The 18,269-nt window shown below is 38.1% G+C and overlaps 1 protein-coding gene across 11 annotated transcripts in view; it reads left to right on the top strand.

Moving 5' to 3' along the window:
• Fip1l1 (factor interacting with PAPOLA and CPSF1) overlaps positions 1-18,269 on the top strand; it is a 64,123-nt gene that overhangs the window by 33,345 nt on the left and 12,509 nt on the right. For 6 of the 11 annotated variants that reach the window (XM_036201301.1, XM_036201303.1, XM_036201297.1 and 3 more), the window contains 5 exons: positions 1,461-1,554; positions 2,794-2,950; positions 14,525-14,551; positions 16,443-16,497; positions 18,211-18,266. In XM_036201301.1, coding sequence (XP_036057194.1) covers positions 1,461-1,554; positions 2,794-2,950; positions 14,525-14,551; positions 16,443-16,497; positions 18,211-18,266 — 389 coding nt within the window. The remainder of the gene's footprint in view (positions 1-1,460; positions 1,555-2,793; positions 2,951-14,524; positions 14,552-16,442; positions 16,498-18,210; positions 18,267-18,269) is intronic. The other 5 variants (XM_036201302.1, XM_036201298.1, XM_036201294.1 and 2 more) reach the window with 1 other exon arrangement.

Here is an 18,269-nt window from a genome sequence, read left to right as displayed (position 1 = left end):
AGAGGACTGGTGTTTGATTCCCAGCACCCCACATCCTCTGGCTGTGAGCTGCCTATAACTTCAGCTCCCTGGGATCTAACACTTTCTTCTGGCCTCCGTGAGCGTCTGCAAACACCTGAATAAAAATGAAAGTAAACCTTTAAACAGAATGTCTCTAAGTTGTGTGTGCTGCTCTTGCTCATTGCTTTTATGGGAATGCTAGGAAGGCAACGATCTACTGAAATTAGAAAGGCTTGAACGTTGTTTTATTGTATTAAAAGTGTACAGAAGAGAATCAGTACGAAATGGTCATTGTTGACATTGGTTTGTATCTGAGCTTTTTCCTAGATGGTTGAGTCTGGTATAGAAGATAGTGAAGGATGCTGACTTGTACTTGGATGACATCTCTGATGTCCTTGTGTACTTTAATGGTGGGATCTCTTTATTCTTATGGCTGTAAAATAATAGTTACTGGAAACAAACTGGCTAATGCATTATTTCCAGAAAAGTCCTAGTGTTTTCGAAGGTGAATTAATTACTTTGTTGGAAGGAAGCATACATAGTTCATGGGTTTAGAAGGTATCAGGCATGAAAATTGGTTTTGCCATCCAGTTATTATGTCAATTAATTATACTCTGCACTTTGATGTTACCATATACAACAATTATACACTAATTTTGTTTTATATTTGTTTAAGCTTTAATGGATTTCATTAAGGATTTTTTTTTTCTTCTGTGAAGTTTTAAAGTTTGAATTGTTAGAACTGAAAAGTGAAACAATTCTTGCATCTACTTTTCATAGCCTGTTTCTGAAGTGATTTCCTCTTTCTTGTTCAGCATATATGCTTTCAAAAGTCCTTCCTCAGCTACATAATAGCTTTTATTAAAAAAGAAAAAGTAGCCTACTGTTTCTGTTGACTTTGTAGTATGGTTTCTGGTAGACTATTTATCCTTACCTCTCAAACTTGAGAGGGATCGTAAATACCAAGGACAGGTAAGCCAGGCTTCTGGGTGCTTACAGTGTTTATCTGAAGGAGAGTCACTAGAAAGGAGAAACTGGTTTCCTTTTTCCTTTCAATATTTCACAGCCTGACTATATCACTAAAGAGAATGGTGGATGTGCTGTGTTTGTGTGTGAAAATGACCATTACCTCTTTTCAAGCCTGTTTGGAGAACTAAGTGTTTGAGGAATAGAATTATTTATTGGATTAATTGTCATGGCTAACAGATTTTATTTCAGCTTGTCTAGCATTTATTACTGATTCTATTCCATGAAGGTAATTTGTTTGCAAACTACTTTAGTAAAATTATATTTTTTTAAAAATCAGATTACAAAGTAATGAGAATCTACATCAGAGAAATTCTTTCAATACATTTTTATTTTAAAAGTACACCATAAAGGCTGTGTATTTGTTAATGTTTCTATTCTTCTTCAGTCATCTAATTAGATGAAACTGAATCGCTCTAACTCTTGTGTTTCAGGAGATTACCTGGTGCAATTGATGTCATTGGTCAGACAATAACCATCAGCCGAGTAGAAGGCAGACGCCGGGCCAATGAGAACAGCAATATACAGGTTTCTATTTCAAAGCCAGCCATTGTGTTTAACTGATGCCATGTGTGCATGTGTGCATGCATGTAGACCCCCATAGTGCTAGTCTCTGTTAGTTGCTCTCAGTGTTATGAAGGGATTTCATATGCACAACCATCAGCCTTATCTATTATTAGAAAAACTTGCCATTTAGAATTTATAACCTCTCAATTTCTGTGAATGACGTTTCCCTTCGCTTGTTAGAAACATACCATATAATTTCATTGAAAAGAAAGTGAAAGGGAAATCAACTTAGAATTCTACCACCTAGATGTTTATTGTCAATAAATTATATAAAAATGTGCTTTTTAGCATGTATATGCTTCTTAGCATTTTAAAGGTAATTTTTGCAAAACAGAAGACAGTTCTTCCTATCATTAAAATGTTATGATTTCTTGAAATGGTTTTCAATTTTAATAAGTTATAAGTAGAACACTCAGAAGATTATTGTATTTAAATGTAGAAAAAAGTTAATAAACATAATTACATATTTAAATGGTATGTTTTAAGTGTATATATTGCGTTAGCTGGCTTTGCTATTTGTAAACCTCATTGCACAATCAGAATGTGTCATGTGACAATTGAAAGTCCCAGTTTGTGGTGGTCACCTTCTTGCATTGCTTTAATATGTTTGGGTCTTCCTGTTCGTAGCTAATCACACAGTCAGTGCTACACTCTTTGCTAGGGGAACTTTTGCACTTACAGAGGCTCACATGAAAAGTTACTTACATTCATAACTGCTTCTTTTCCACCCATTAACACGTGTTTAACGCTTTTCCATGTGGTGAGATTAGGTCCTCAAATGCCTGGCTTACTTGCATGTGAGTTTCTTAGGGCTAGATCTACACTGGTCATTGCTGCAACTAACTCCAGTACTTGAACTTTGCCTGAGGTTAAATTCTGACACTTGCTGTATTGTGTTTACAAAGTATGTGTTTATAACTTGAAATGCTTTGATTAGTTCTTATTGAAAAAAAAATTGGTAGTCTAGTTCTTTGAACTGGGTTTTGAGTATTAACATTTTAAAAAGGAGATGTATGAATATGTACTCACATGTGTACATACATATACAAGCATATATCACATAGAAATGTTGCTCCCCCAATAGTGTGAGAACTAAAGCCATTCTTTATCTCACTGTTTAGAGTGGATAAAGTGAACTTACTAAGATTCAACTTTTAGAACATTGACTCATCTTTCTAATTAATTATGCTTTAATTTTAGGTCCTTTCTGACAGATCTGCTACTGAAGTAGACAACAATTTCAGCAAACCACCTCCATTTTTCCCTCCAGGGGCTCCTCCTACTCACCTTCCACCTCCTCCATTTCTTCCACCTCCTCCCACTGTCAGCACTGCCCCACCTCTGATCCCACCTCCAGGTAAGATGGGGAAAGGCCTTCGATTAACTAGGGTTCCTTTCCTTTGGGCTGAAGTGAAAATATATATTTGGAAATACTGCTTTGATTGATTATACTACATTAAAAGTAACATTTTATCTTCAGTAGATTCACACTGAATCTTGTTAATTCTTGTGTTTACTATTTATTATATCTTGTTATTTCAGCATAGTGGAGATAATATTTTAAAGTAGAAAAGAATAAACAGATATTAATATTGACCTGGAAATATAATAATAAGTACAAACTGAAGTTGCTCTTAGTGTGTGGAGAAATCCTTACCAAATATTAAACTGTATGTTGACTTGTATTGAAAAAGGTTCTAAAGTGACTTTTAGAATTAAATAGGTCCAAAAAATGGTATTTTGTGAGATTGGAATCAGTCTAGTGTTAAGTCTTTTGTGTGATGGTTTCCATTTAGGAGATGACCACTGAGTCTTGTGTTTAATGTTTATTTCTTCAAGCAAGACAGAAAATCAGTTTTATCATGTTTTTAACTAGAAACCCAGAACCTTAGTAATATAGGAACAAGTCTGCAAGCAGTCTCCACAGCTCACCCAGTGGACTCTTCCCTTCCTTCAGTCAGTTTTCAGTGCTTCTTGCCATCACGAGTTCTCGCTGTCACACTGGCAGGTGGATTGAGATTTCCGTGACATTCTGTTGGCAGTGGAGAATGCCAGTAGATGGACAGCATTAGCTTCAGGTCCTAGTTGAGTCTAAAGAAGCATGCATTAGGATTTGCCTTCTCCTAGTAAATTGTTGTTAATAGACATGGTGAGTGAGCCGCCCTCCTACGGGGCCTGCTGTGCTCAGTCCAGAGCCACCTGCCTCTTCCCCAGTGCTCACCTTTGACCTGCAGTGTCAGTTTCTCTGTCTGCACTTGTGTCCTCACACCTTACAGTCCTTCACTGTCCTTCAGCTCTCAACCAAAATGGGAAATACCATGAGAAATGCTCTTTTGGAAAATCTGTTATCTTGGAGCAGAGCTTTTGAAATGCTGTAGGACTGATGTTCCCTCCAAGATAGTATTTCTAAACAAACCAGAGCACAGACCATTGCCAAGTCCACCCTAGACTAGACCTGTGAATCTTTTGATTCATAATGATGATACACACGTTCCTAAATGAAGCCCTTATTTTCTCTGAAGAAAAAAAAAAAGTGTTAAGGTGCAAAAATAATGAAATTTTGAGTAAAGTACTAAAGTTCTTTTTGAAAATTTAAAGATCTTTAAAAAATATTTTTAATCAATAGATATTATAATTGTTTATGAGGCACAATGTGTTTTGATTTATGTATTTATACTGTGGAATGGTTTTAAGCTTACTAACATACCTTATTTCACATACTCAACATATTTTATGGTAAAACTACTTAAAATCTATTTTAAAGATTTTGAGTTAAAATGTGTATATGTTTGTGTGTGTCTGTGTATATGTTCAGATGTCCACAGAGGCCACAGGTACAGATCCCTTTGCAGCTGGAGTTACATGCTGTTGGGAACTGATTTTAGATCCTTTGGAAGAGCAATATGTCCTCTCTTAACAGCTGAGCCATCTTTCTAGCCTCAAAATCTATTCTTTTAGCTATTTTGAAATAAACAATTGTAGTTAACTGTAGTCACTGCTGTACAGTAAATGTGTAAGACTGAAGCTTTGTACCCTAGTGAACATTTCCCATTTTCAACTCTCATCCTAGCTTCTGACAACTTCCACTCTACTCTGCATTTCTCTGAGTTTGTCTGTTAGATTTCACATGTGAGTTCATTCATTCAGTGTTTGACCCCTTGTATCTGTTTTGATTTGCCTACTATAATGTTCTCCAGATGCATGCATGTTACTGCAAGTGACCAAGAAAATGAAGAAGAAAAAAAAGTTCTTATTTACTAATAAAGGAGTATCCTTAGAAGGCTAACTTTTTTTTTTTTTTTTTTTTTTTTTGTCTTTTTTGAGACAGGGTTTCTCTTTGTAGCTTTGCACCTTTCCTGGAACTCACTTTGGAGACCAGGCTGGCCTCGAACTCACAGAGATCCACCTGCCTCTGCCTCCCGAATGCTGGGATTAAAGGCGTGCGCCGCCGCCGCCGCCACCCGGCCTAACATTTTTATATGTATATTTAAAACGAGTTTGCCAATGAAAGCAGAAGGGAAAAGGTATGAAATAGTGAAGAATACTTTGCTGTTATAAAATACCAGGAGACTGTGGGATATTGCTCATAGATAGGCAAGGGCAGTATGTGGAAGATTTTCACTTTATCAAATGGCAAAATCACACTCACTTCTGTTGTTTTTCTTTATAACTGTGGCTGCCTTTTAAGCAGTGGCTGTCCTAATCAGAGATTGCAACTCTGCAGCTATGGTTAGGCCACAGGGGCTACAGCCTGAGGGAATTCTGTTCCCTCAGGCACTGACCTCTTTCAAAGCTACTCAGGGAACTTATCTAAATCCCTTAAAGAACTTAAGATTCAAAGGTTAAGGTGGAATTCTTCTTGCTCAGAGAGGCTGAAGAACAAGTGCTAACCTTGTCCCTTCTGACATCTTCCAGAAAACCTGGTATTCTTCTCTCAGCCCCACTAACAAGCCCTTGCCACACGTGGTTCTTCCTACCACTTCCTGTCAGCTACTTGCTGACTCAGCCTCCTGCTTGCAGGTTAATTTTATTTAATCAAACAAATGTAACACATCTTTGCATTGTTAACAAAAGATGTATGAAGAAATGCAACACACTTTTAAATAATATTCGATACACATTTCTTTACCACCTTACCCGTGTTTATAATAACAATAGGTCTTAGGTGGACCGATGGCTCACTAGGTGGAGGCACTTGTTACCAAGCCTGATGACCTGAATTTGATTCTCATGATTCATCCACATATGAAAGGAGAAGACTGACTTCTTGACCTCTGCTTGATTCCCTACCTCCACCACCCCCTCCCACATACAAAATAAATAAAACGGAAAAAAAAAAAAATAGATTGTCTTTTAAAGCTAACAAGTCTTTGAATAATGTTCAGGTTATCTGTGACATTATAATATACAGTATATTTGGTTTTCCCATAGGCTAGTCTAATTATATACTTAATGCTCAGCTTCCTGCTTTTTAGCCATATTTAAGTAGTATGTAACATAGCATGTTTGCTAGCTGGAGTTATAAATTCACTAAATTGTTAGTTGAGACCATCTGAATTAGTCCTATATTTACTGTTGTGTGCTATTGTCAGGAATACATGACGTGCCCATCTGTGTCTCCCACAGTGATAGTTTTGTGTACACTTGGCATTTCCGGAGTATGTTAGCTGATAGAACTAATTAGCCACATATTTATGTTTTCATAGCACCAGAGGTGACTTTCAGATTGCCAGGTAGTACATTCACTCAGCTTTGCACAAGCTGAACTATGGATGTGTAGGTACATACCAGTGAAATGAGAGCTGTATTTTTCAGGTGCCATTTGCCATAGAACCACCAGCACACTCTGATGTGCTGTAACCACTGGAATTTAACCATTGTAGAATCACATGCACCTTGTAAAAGGAAGCCGTATAGGGTAGGGTCTCTTCAGATATTGCCTCTTGAAAGGTATTATGTTTTTATTATATACCTCCCCCCTTTTTAAACATAAAGGAGGAAACCCTTTGAGACTTTCTTTATAAATTTATTTTAATGTTAACTTTTCATAAAATTAATTTTCTCTAAAAACAATGAGACAGAGTAAATTTGTTTTTGTTTTCTTTTGTTTTTCGAGACAGGGTTTCTCTGTGTAGTTTTGGTGCCTTTCCTGGATCTTGCTCTGTAGACCAGGCTGGCCTCGAATTTACAGAGATCTACCTGGCTCTGCCTCCCAAGTGCTGGGATTAAAGGCGTGTGCCACCACCATCCAGCTAGTTTTTTTTTTTTTTCCCTGTTAAGAAAATAAAATGATGGGACTAGAGAGATGGCTCAGAGGTTAAGAGCACCGACTGCTCTTCCAGAGGTCCTGAGTTAAATTCCTAGCAACCACATGGTGGCTCACAACCATCTATAATGAGATCTGGTGCCCTCTTCTGGTGTGTGTGCAAGCAAACATGGCAGACAGAACACTGCATACATAGTAAATAAATAAATGAATGAATGAATAGCTTTGTTTTTTAAAAAAAGACAATGACTACATGTCTAGATTTGCTTGGAACAGTAACTTATAAGACCAGGCTAGCCTTGAACTCACAGAAATCTGTCTGCTTCTGCACTGCTGCCGCCGCCTGGCCTACCTCATACTTTTTATCACAGTGTAACTAAATTCGTCTATATACCCTGGTTTGTAAGTTAAAATTTGTGGTCATCACTGGAGGTTTATAAATATGACTCATCATATAAATATTCTTAAATATTCTTAAAATTATGAGCTGATAGGTCTTGAGAGATGGCTCAGCCACTAAATGCTTGCTGCTCTTGTGAAAGACCTGGCTTCGGTTTCTAGCACCTACATGGTAGCTCACATCTATCTGTGACTCCAGTTCCAAATGTTTTGATGCCCTCTTCTGACCTCCAGGGGCACTGCGTGTGGCACACATACACATAGCATCTGAACATTTTCAAAGAGATAGGAGCTGACAGAAACAGCTCCCTCTCAAGACAGCGTGCAGTAGTTGACAGGAGGAGTTGTATTGTTTCCTCTTTCCCTTGGGCATCCCTCTGCAGACATGCACGAACCTCCTCAGGAACACAGCAGGATAGGCTATCTTTGACCCTCACAGAATGAAGAGTAGAGGAGGCTGCTTCAGACGGAGATGGAAGAGGCTCTTGGGAATGCTAAAGTACTTACTAGAAGCACTGTAGTAGGAGTAACTTGAAAACAACTAGCAATTAGTCATGGCTTCTGGAGTCAAAAATCTGTTCACTGTCTAATGAATCAGAAAATTCTCTTCTGTGAAATTGCTTGAGGAACACAGTAGTATTAGTCTGTGCTTTTCCAAGTAATAGTGGAACCACTTAACCAGTATCTAATATATTGAATGCTTCCTTTGTAAGGTACTGTTTTGAGTACAGTCCATTAGTAAACTCATTTTGTTTTAGAATGACACCTGAACTGGATACTAGGGAGGTTTTAAAATTTAAGCGATTAACTTGAAAATAGCATAATGCCAGGCAGTTTTCTGGTCTGTTTTCTTTATTTACCAAGTTGAGGTGGGTCTGTACCTGCTAAGAAGGCTGTGTCACAGGACTATGCACATACACAAGAGCATCTTAGAATTGTCCCTTCTCCTTTGGTGTGAGGTGCATAGATACTTCTGAACACAGAGGTCAGGAAGCTTAGGAAGAGCAGAATTAGACATTATTTAATCCATTCAACTAAGGTTTCACTATCTGCTGGGCTTGCATTCTCTTATATTTAACTGACTGCATCAGTTTTGAAATCATTTGAAAAATTGAGAATAAAATACTGTAAAATTAGTAGGATTAGTGTTACAGGCTAGCTTCTTTTATATGTCAGTTATTGTTGTCAAATGTTTGTATTCATTTTTTTACCATTTGTGACTTAGTTATTTTGTTTCATCACTGTACCTGAAACCTTTCTGTCATCCCCACCACGTTTGCTCCCTATCCAGAGTGACTACATCCATTCCCAGGGTTGGTCATCTCTCTTCTGCTTCCTGTCTCTGAATTTGCTTTTCCTAGGTAGTGTATAGAGGAGTAATCATATTTGTCCATTGGAGTTTGGCTCATTTTGAATTTGATGATGATGAACTAATTTTAGGGAAAGTTTATAATTTAGACTTTTAAATGTTAATTTGCTCTGATGTTATGTTCTGTTTTGTATATAAATTTTATAGATATTAAAAGCTTAAGATGAGTTTTTAATGTCCTCTTTTGTATGGATACTCAACTCATCGTAATGTCTGTCTGTGTAGGGGGTGGGTGTGCACTTGCCTGCATGTGGTGTGCTGCTGTGGAAGTGAGAATTCCCCTCAGGTGTCTTTCTCTGCTGTTGTCTGCCTGGTTCTCTGAGATGGGCTCTCTTACCTCTTACTTACTGATCCTGGAGCTTGACCACTCCGCTCGGCTGGCTAGCCACTAAGCCCCTGGACTTACCTGTGTGCTCTGCTCCTGCCTGCCTGTGGCATTTGGGTCGCGGGTCCACACCTTTATCCTCCACGTTTACATGGCTGGAATCTCAGGTCAGAATGCTTCTGTAGAAAGCCACCAGCAGGGCTTAAAGTAAAACAGTTCTCTCTATTTAGTCCATGCTAGCCTTAGACTGAGAGCAGTCCTCTTGCCTCAGTCTACCCAGATGTTAAGAGTACAGGCATGAGTCCCATACTTAATTGTTTGGTTGTTTTAAGATATGGTCTGTGTAGCAAGGGATGGCCTTAAACTTCTGTTTTTCTTGTCTCCTCCTTTGCGGTACTGGGTTTACAGGCATTTGTAGCCACGCCCAGTTTGTGGAGTTCCGGGATCAAACCCAGGGTATTGTGCAAGTTTGTATGGAATAAGCCAAATCCTCAGAGTGAATTATTATATTCAGCACACCATTGGCTGTTTGTAGAGCTGAAGTGTAGTTTTAATATCTGCGTTTTGTTGACTGTTTTTCCAGTTACTTTGAGTATGTAAGAGCTGATAAACTAAGTTTTCTCTAAAACATTGGCATTTCTATCGAATATGTTTTAATTGGAGATGGAATTTTATTTTCTATAGTAATTAAATTTTATTAAATTTGATGATATTAAAAAATATAAAACCTTGTGCTTTTTTACTAGCTTTTTACATAGGAAATATGCTGGTAACTTGGTTGATTTAAGTTTTGTGATCATAGCATTTTAATAAATTCACAATGACTTTCTTCTTATGCACCTTGAAACCCGGTAGTTGATGGTATTCTGCAGTGTTTTGTGTATGTATGTCTGTATGTTCATGTACTTGATTTGTAAAGCATTTCTGTCCAATAATTTTCTTTTGTAATATACACATTTGACTCTGTCTTCATACAAGCTTCCAACTTTGGCTTACTGTAGAAACAGGGCTGAGGTAGGGCTTTTCTAGCCTTTTATTATAGTACTTATGGGATTTGGAAGTTAGTGAGAAACAGGAAGCAGAATTCATGTAATTCTGTCCTTTTTCCCCTTTGTTTTGAAATTACTAGAGAAAAGATAGATAGGTAGGTATGTATTGTGTTTCTGTTACTACATTACAAATTATGTAGAATGTAGTAGCTTAAGAAGCATATTGTTGTCTGGGTTAGGAGTCTAGGAGTAGCTTACATTCTCTACTTGAAACTTTCTTAGACTTCACAGTCATTTCTGAGTATTTCATGGAGGAAGGCTTAGTCTCTAAGCTCGCTCACTCTGATAAAAATCAGCTTTTTTCTTTTTAATTTATTTTTATTTTACATGTATGAGGGTTTTAATTGCATGTATGCCACATGCATATTTGGTACCTGTTGAGATCAGAATAGTGTCAGATCCCTTAGAAAGGAAATTATAGATGTTGGTGAGTAACTGTGTGAGTGCTGGGAACCAAACCCAAAGAAGTCCTCTGTCTAGCATCCTTTTCTTCTTTTGCTAGGTTGTGGGCCACATAGGCTTGAGTTCACTGGCTTCCTTCTCCCCACCATCTGAGGGGCAATTGAAAGAGTGCCAGAGAGTAGCCTAGTCATGAAGCTGGCCTTACCATCTTTGCTGGCTTTGTGTTGTATATGTCTTATGGTGACTGTGATTTCCTGCTCACTCAGAAGAGGATTCAAACACCAGAACTATATGCAAAGGCATCTGTACCAGGATGAAGGAATTTTCATCAGTGATTTGTAGATCCATGTTAGGCAGCTTCTGACATGGTTCTCCAAATAACTGATGAAAGTGAGTTTATTTAAAGATAATTTGGTTTTGGTGTTTATTTTTTTTATTTTTTTTAAATGTGTCTTCAGAGTATTTTTCGGGAATTCCTGGCATGAGTCACTTTTTTTTTTTTTTTTTTTTTACTATTTAGCAGGAATACTGCCTCTCTGTTTATTTGCCTCAATTCCTCAGGTGAGATTTTTAGCCCCCTCACTGTCCCCCCACCCCACCAAGTTTCTCTGTGTAGCCCTTGTTGTCCTGGAACTCGCTTTGTAGACCAGCCTGACCTCAAACTCACAAAGATCCCTCCCAAGTGCTGGGATTAAAGGCATCTGCCACCCCCATTTATATTTAGGAATAATCATAACATACTGGAAAAGCTAAACATTCTCTCTGTGTGTCTACCTCTATTCAATTCCCCCACCCCTGCTGAGTATCTAACGGTAATATATGTTGTCCTTGTGCTTTACTTGTGAAAACAATGCCTTTGTTTCATAAAAATTTAAAGTTGATTGTACTTTTTAACTTTATTACTGAGTCTCTTAAAGTTAAGATTAGAAGTGTGGGTTATAATCCAGTATTCTCAGAGTGTGGTCCCAGGCTAACGACTTCATTTCCTGAGGATTACTTGGGAATGCAGATATGTTTTTATATTACATTAGACATTTTGAATGAGAAACTTTGGAATGTCCCAGCAGTCGGTGCTCACAAACTCCAGGTGATTCTGATGGTAGGAAAGTGCTTGAATGTGAATGGATAATTTCTTTGCTGAAGCTTTTAGTATATTACCATTAGGGAAGGCTTTCCAGGCAAATCATCATTTTACATTTTGCAGATAAATAATGTAAGGCCAGAGATGGTGGTACAGGCCTTCAATCCCAGCACTCTGAAGGTAGATGCAGGTAGATAGCTATGAGTGAAAGGCCAGGTTATTTACCTGGAGAGTTTCAGGATAGTCAAGGCTACACAGTGAGACTTTGTCTCAAAGCAAAACAAAACAAAACAAGCATGCATGCATACATACATTCATACACATGCAAATATGTATATACATAACATATATAACGGAAGCAAAGTACTTGATTTGTATGTTTAAGTCTATTGGAGTTGTCCAGGGAAAAAAAGGGGGATTTTTGGAATGAATTTTCCATTCCTTACATTATTTTTTGTTTTGTTTCCTTAATAAAACATTAAATACTGGAGATTTTTAAGTGAAAATGTGGTTTTCCATTATATCATTTACTAAAGTTCCTTAGTTATTGTTTGAAAGTGTTTCTGGGAGTTGTCAAGGTATTGGTTTTATATTTCATCAACTTTATAGCCCTTTCTATAACCCAAGTGCTTACACTGAAGTAGATTCTTATATAAAATAAAGGTCTCACTGGAAGATCCCTTCTAGTGTGCAATCCTTCTGTTGTATAGGCACCAAGTGGAAAGCCAACCATATATAACATATATTTTCTTTTATTCTGCTCTTAGCTCCAGTTGATTTTTAAAAATCATTTCTGTGATATTACTATAGTACGATTAAAATTAAAGGCAGATAATAATGGTTTTAGTTAGGATTTCTAATGCTGTGATAAAATACTGTGACCAACAGTAACTTGGGAGGGAAGGTTTACTTGGCTTACTCTTCCACTAACAGTTCACCATCAGAGGAGTCAGGGCAGGAGCAAGGAGGCAGGGACTGAAGCAGAAGTCTTGCTGCCTGCTGGCTTCTTCCTCCCAGTTTGTTCTGCTTGCCTTCTTAGACAGTTCAGGACCCTGTTCAGTGCTGGCTCCTCCCACATCCGTCATTCTTTAAGAAAATGTTGGACAGACTTGCCTATAGACTAGTCATAGGGAGGCATTTTCTCAGAGTCCTTCTCCCCAGATGACACCAGCTTGTATCAGTTCGACATAAAACTAACCAACACAGTCATTTTCCTGCTTTTGGAGGTATTATGCCTTCTATATTTGTTTTCACAGTTTAAATACTTTAGAGGACTAAGTTTTGAAGGCCCCCAATTGTAACTGTGTTATTTTTGCACAAATTCTTATTTTAGTAAGTGTAGCTAAAGTAGTACTTGCTACTCGTAAACACACTTAGATGATATTACTAGAATGAAAGTATCACAGGGGGAACTGATCTAGCAGTAGTCTTGCACATTAAAAATAACATCATTAAATGTGAAACCAAGTCAGTGAAGTTCAGTAGTGTTTTAAATATCTGCACCTTTGTAAAGAATGTTTAGTAATATATGTAAAAACAGTACTGTTCCTGCCTGCCTTCCTTCCCCAATTTGGGGTTCTTGGTGCTATCTGTTAGGTCCTTAGACTTCAGTGATCCAAGAGGCATCAAGCTAAAACCTTGGGATAGATAAAAATGGGATTGCCTGTGGGCTAGCTTGGTAGGTTGGGAATGCTGTGGCTGCCTTACATACTTTTTCACTCTTGCTGGTTTTATAACCTTTGATTTCATGGGGTTGGATTGTCTGTGTTTTAAGGACATATACTGTCGTCAGGTCTTTTTTTAGTTTTTTGAGATGGGGTTTCACTGTGTAGCTCTGGCTGTCCTGGATCTTGCTCTGTAGACCAGGCAGGCCTCAAACTCACAGAGGTCTGCCTCCCTCTTTCTCCTGAGTGCTGGGAATAAAGGCGTGTGCCACCACCAACTGGCTTGTCGTAAGCCCTTATTCATGACAGCCTTCTTCCAGTAAAACATGTCCATCAGAACATTTTACAGTCAACCAGCAGCAGCTTTCCATGGTCACGAAAACATCTGAAAGTACTTCTGTTCACTTGCATGCAGTTAGCAAGTTAATTTGTTCTCCCTCCTTTGAGCTAATTTTGATACAATTTTTAAAATAAGATTTAATAAACCATTTGAACAGTTGAATTTATTTATAATATAAAACTTTTAATGAAAATGTTGTTTGAATTTTTCCCTGTTTTCTTACTTTGAGACCATTATTTTTCTTCAACTAAAAGCAGTTCCAGCTTGCATGTCATACACTGGCGTTCTTATATTTCTTAAGTTTAAAATTAGGATTTAATTTTAGTTGCTTAGTACTTAACAGGGACATTTCACCAATGTAAATTTAGAATGTTCGTGCACAGTTTATTTCCTAAAGGCTATGATGTTTACAAAGAATCGAGACACTCAATGTTAGATTGCCAACAGTGTAGAAGGCAATTATCTGTTTATGTTAATATGGTGTGTGGGTATGGGTGTGTGCATGTGTCCATATGTAAGTTTCCTAAGCCTTCTTTTCCACTTCTACAAATCAAAGAGTATTGACTATTGACTCCTGGCAGCAGCAGTAAAACAGTCTTCTTCCTTGAGTAGCCCACACTGGCCTTTACAGAAGCAAATGATAGCTGTAATCTTTCCCTACCTGCAGTATTTACATTAAAGTGTTAAGCCAACAAAATCGGTTTCTGATGACCGAATTTAGTGAGTTTTTCAACATTACGGAGTTTGATATTTGTGTATCACAAGTGTGCTTTTTAAGTGATGTGCCTTTTAACTTTATTTGTGATTCTAGCTAGTGGGCAATCTTGTTATGAAGTTGGTAGACTGGTTTTTCATCAGTGAAGTTGGATGCTGTACTTGAATCGTTGTCCTGCAAGAAACCAGAGCGCTTTTCTTGAGTGCTAAGCCAGGGTGCTGAGACAGGGGTTTATTGCAAAGTTTGTGTTGGTGATGGCATAAAAACATACCAGCTTCTGAAATCCAGTTACTATATTAAATTTCATCACTTGTTTTTTAGGTATTCCAATAACTGTACCACCTCCAGGTAAAACTTTTTTCATGTTTTCTCCATCGTTGTTAATGAACATGAAATTTCAAGTTTATAGTTACAGGAGGGACGGTGTTGATGCGGTTAGAATGTTCACTAGGCCACTGGGATTTCAAGGTCCTATTTTCAGCTCTGCCTTTGCTTCATTCCAGTTTTAAGACATTTCATTTTCTTAAACCTGTCTTGCCCATTTCTGTAGAAATAGATATTCTCGCCTTCTCAATTTGTGAGGAAGACAGTAGATATAAAATAAAATCACTGTTTGAAAACCTTTTAGACCAATCATTTTTGTTGTGTGTAAAAGTGACTCAAAGAGAAAAGAAAAATAATTTATCTTGACTTTATCATGGCTTCTGATTGTTTACCCACTGTCATAAATCATTATCATGAGAAAATATGTTCTGAACTACACAGCAATTGTATGGCTTAGTAACTCATCATGTACTTGTGCTTAGAGTGGTAATTCATTGGGCATTGTGATGGTGTAGTCAGTAGGAGTGTTTATGTGGCCCAGTGTTTTTTCACATTTTTGTCAGTGACTTCTTTTTATTGTGTAATGGTGAACCCAATAGAAATAATATTTACTGAGGTCAGTGTAAAAATCAAGGAGTATGAAGAAAATGACTAGGGGTGCTCCTGAGAAGAGAGGGTCTCAATTCCAGATCACCTAGGTGAGTAACAAGTGGAGTTTAGATTGCAAAGGTTAGTGTACATACTTATCTAGGGATCCAGTCACTGACCATGTGTGAGTGTGGCTGAGACAGGCTGGCCAGGGCCAGTCTGAGGGATTGTTGTGCCTTTTTAGTCCAAAAGACAGTATGGCTGTGAAACGGTGTCCTGTAGGACGCGGACTTGACCTCTGGTAACTGCTAACGCTGGGCCTGCTTTGATGTTAGAAGAGTTGCAGATGCTAAAAGTGACAGGCACAGGGAAGGCGGAGCAGTGTGAAGCAGAGCTAGAGATTGAGAGAGAGCTGGGATTCATGTCCCAGAGAACGCTGGAAAGGAGCCTCCGTAGTGGGGAGTTGCCAGTACGTAGAAGACAGTGTGTACAGCAGTGGACTTGTCTCCGTCAGGCTGTGATCCAGAGGGCAGAGAATTGAAATGGTTGAATTTGGTGTATTTCCTGATAGTGGAGGTTGTTAAAACCTGGGGGGCAATAGGTATCAGAAATTGTGGAACTCTGAAGTCTTTCCTGCGACACTGTTACATTCTGGCTTTGGAAGTATAGAGGAGACTAGTGCTGAGGTCCCTTTAGCCGTGCTGTTCTGTGGGACTTCATTTAGCCATGCAAGTGACTGAGAGTGACCTCACAATACCAAGGGCAAATTAGTTGTCTCAAGACCAATTCAAAAATTCAGTTATGTGCCTTGCTTTGTAAAGTAGTTCATTGGGGTTGTATTATTTAAAACATTTCATGGCAGATGTTCTTGCTGTGAACATATTTACTGGTTAAATTTTACTTATAAATTATACACTTTAAAGAAAGTTCTATAAATCTGAAACTCAGGCTATTTTTAAATGACGTAAATGCTATTTTATTTGTGTTTCTTCAAAACAAAATCTGATGGCAAAACTACTACTTTTGTTGTGGAAAAGGTAAGGCATTAAAACTAGCTTTCTTATACGCACAAAATGGGCTATGTGTGGTGCTGAAAATAAGACCGGGTGTCCTGACAATCTGTGCTGTGTTAGACCAGACTCTTGATTAACATCATTGCTCTAAAACACTGTTTATAAGTTTCAGCTCTGTTTTTTCCTGTTCATAATGACGTAGAGAAGCACGTTTGTGTCCCCAGAAAATATTAGTGATGCTCAGCAACTGTGTTTCACTCTTGAAGTTACATATGCATCCTGTTAATTATCTTATCCTATGTTGGCTGTTTCAGGTTTCCCCCCTCCCCCAGGCGCTCCACCTCCATCTCTCATACCAACAATCGAAAGGTAAAGCAGTGCGGATACTCTGGAGTGCTTATCATTGACAGCCTTGCAACAGAACCGTACACATGTGTCTTTGCTAATATTTTCTGATGTTAATTTTTATAGACACAGCACCTGCCTGTTAATTCATAAGTTTAATCTCTGTTAAGTACTTTTATGTGACTGTAGCCTAATATCAAAACAGGGCAAAGAAAATCTTTAAGAAATAAAAATACTGTGTTAGAAATTATTAATAGTGAGTTTGTATCCATTGGAAAGGGAAATGAACTACTGTTCCTGTACTTTAATAAAGAAGAAATGCTGTTTCCTTCCTGCTACCCCGATGCATCTCCACTTCCACACGGAGGACTAGATCTGTCCTCCATGGCAGTGGCCTTATTTTCTCATGGCTTGTATTTAATTTTCTTAGTCTTCTCCATTGAAGACTATTCCCCCATGGTAGTAGTATGTGTTTAAACAACCTTAGGGTTTCAAGTCTGTGTTGTTAGCTTACGAAGGTTCCTGGAAGGCAGAACTCACTAGTAAACAGGAGCTTTCCATTACTTCATTCTTGAGTGGAGATGCTCTAAAAACCAGGAGTCAAATTATGTAAAAGCAGAGGACCAGTGGCATCAAGCCATCCCTGTAGTTTCAAAGTACTGCTCCAGAAAGAGAATTGTGGGAAGTAAGGATTTGGTTTTCTCAAGTTCCCCTTGGACACATACTTGTTTCTTAATCAGAATGTCTATTTAAAGTACTGTCAATTGATTCATAACCAATGTTGTTGTTTGTTTGTGTCTCTTTTTGGGGCATTGCAACCCAGTTCCCAAGTAAATCACACACAGAGACCTTTTTTTTTTTTTTTCTTTTGGTTTTTCGAGATAGGGTTTCTCTATGTAGCTTTGCACCTTTCCTGGCATTCACTCTGTGGTCTAGGCTGCCCTCGAACTCACAGAGATCTGCTTGGCTCTGCTTCCCGAGTGCTGGGATAAAAGGCGTGTGCCACCACCGCTCAGCCTAGAGACTTATTCTCAATTATGAATGTCCGGCCTTAGCTTGACTTAGTTTCTAGCCAGCGTTTAACTTAAATTACCCCATCTGCCTTTTGCCTCTGGGCTTTTCTCTTCTCTTTCTTCTGTAAAACTTACTCGTTCTCCATGGCTTGCTGTGTAGCTGGGTGGCTGGCCCCTGGAGTCCTCCTTCTCTCGCTCTTCTCCTCTCCTCCCAGGTTTTTCCTTCTGTATATTCTCTCTGCCTGCCAGCCCCACCTATGTTTTCTCCTGCCTTATTATTGCCCATTCAGTTCTTCATTAGACCATCAGAGGTTTTAGACAGACACAGTAACACAGCCTCACAGAGTTAAACAAATGCAACATAACAAAAGTAACACACCCTAAAATAGTACTCTAATACAAACCAACTCATAGGCATTAAAACCAATTTATTAAGTTTTAAACCTCATTCTGTTAACATCAGAATTTCCCTATCTTACTGAGAAAGCTAAAATTGATTGTATGAGTCATACTAAGTAGTACCAGCGAGTAACTGTACTAGGTCTTAATGTTTTTGAGGTGAAAAGGTCTTTGTTGTCATATTAAAAAGTAGCAAGACCCTATAACAAATAGTTCAAAAGTTAAATTTTGTTGCGTTGCTGTCTTTTCATTTGTACTGAACTATTAAATATTAAGATTTAGTACTTATTTGCATCGCACATAAAGATACTTCTTTCCTCCACAGTGGTCATTCCTCTGGTTACGACAGCCGTTCTGCAAGAGCTTTTCCATATGGCAATGGTA

Source organism: Onychomys torridus, chromosome 10, assembly GCF_903995425.1.
Source record: "Onychomys torridus chromosome 10, mOncTor1.1, whole genome shotgun sequence".
NCBI lineage: Eukaryota > Metazoa > Chordata > Mammalia > Rodentia > Cricetidae > Onychomys > Onychomys torridus.
The sequence above is the reverse complement of the archived record's forward strand: the minus strand, read 5'-3'. Positions and strand labels throughout refer to the sequence as shown.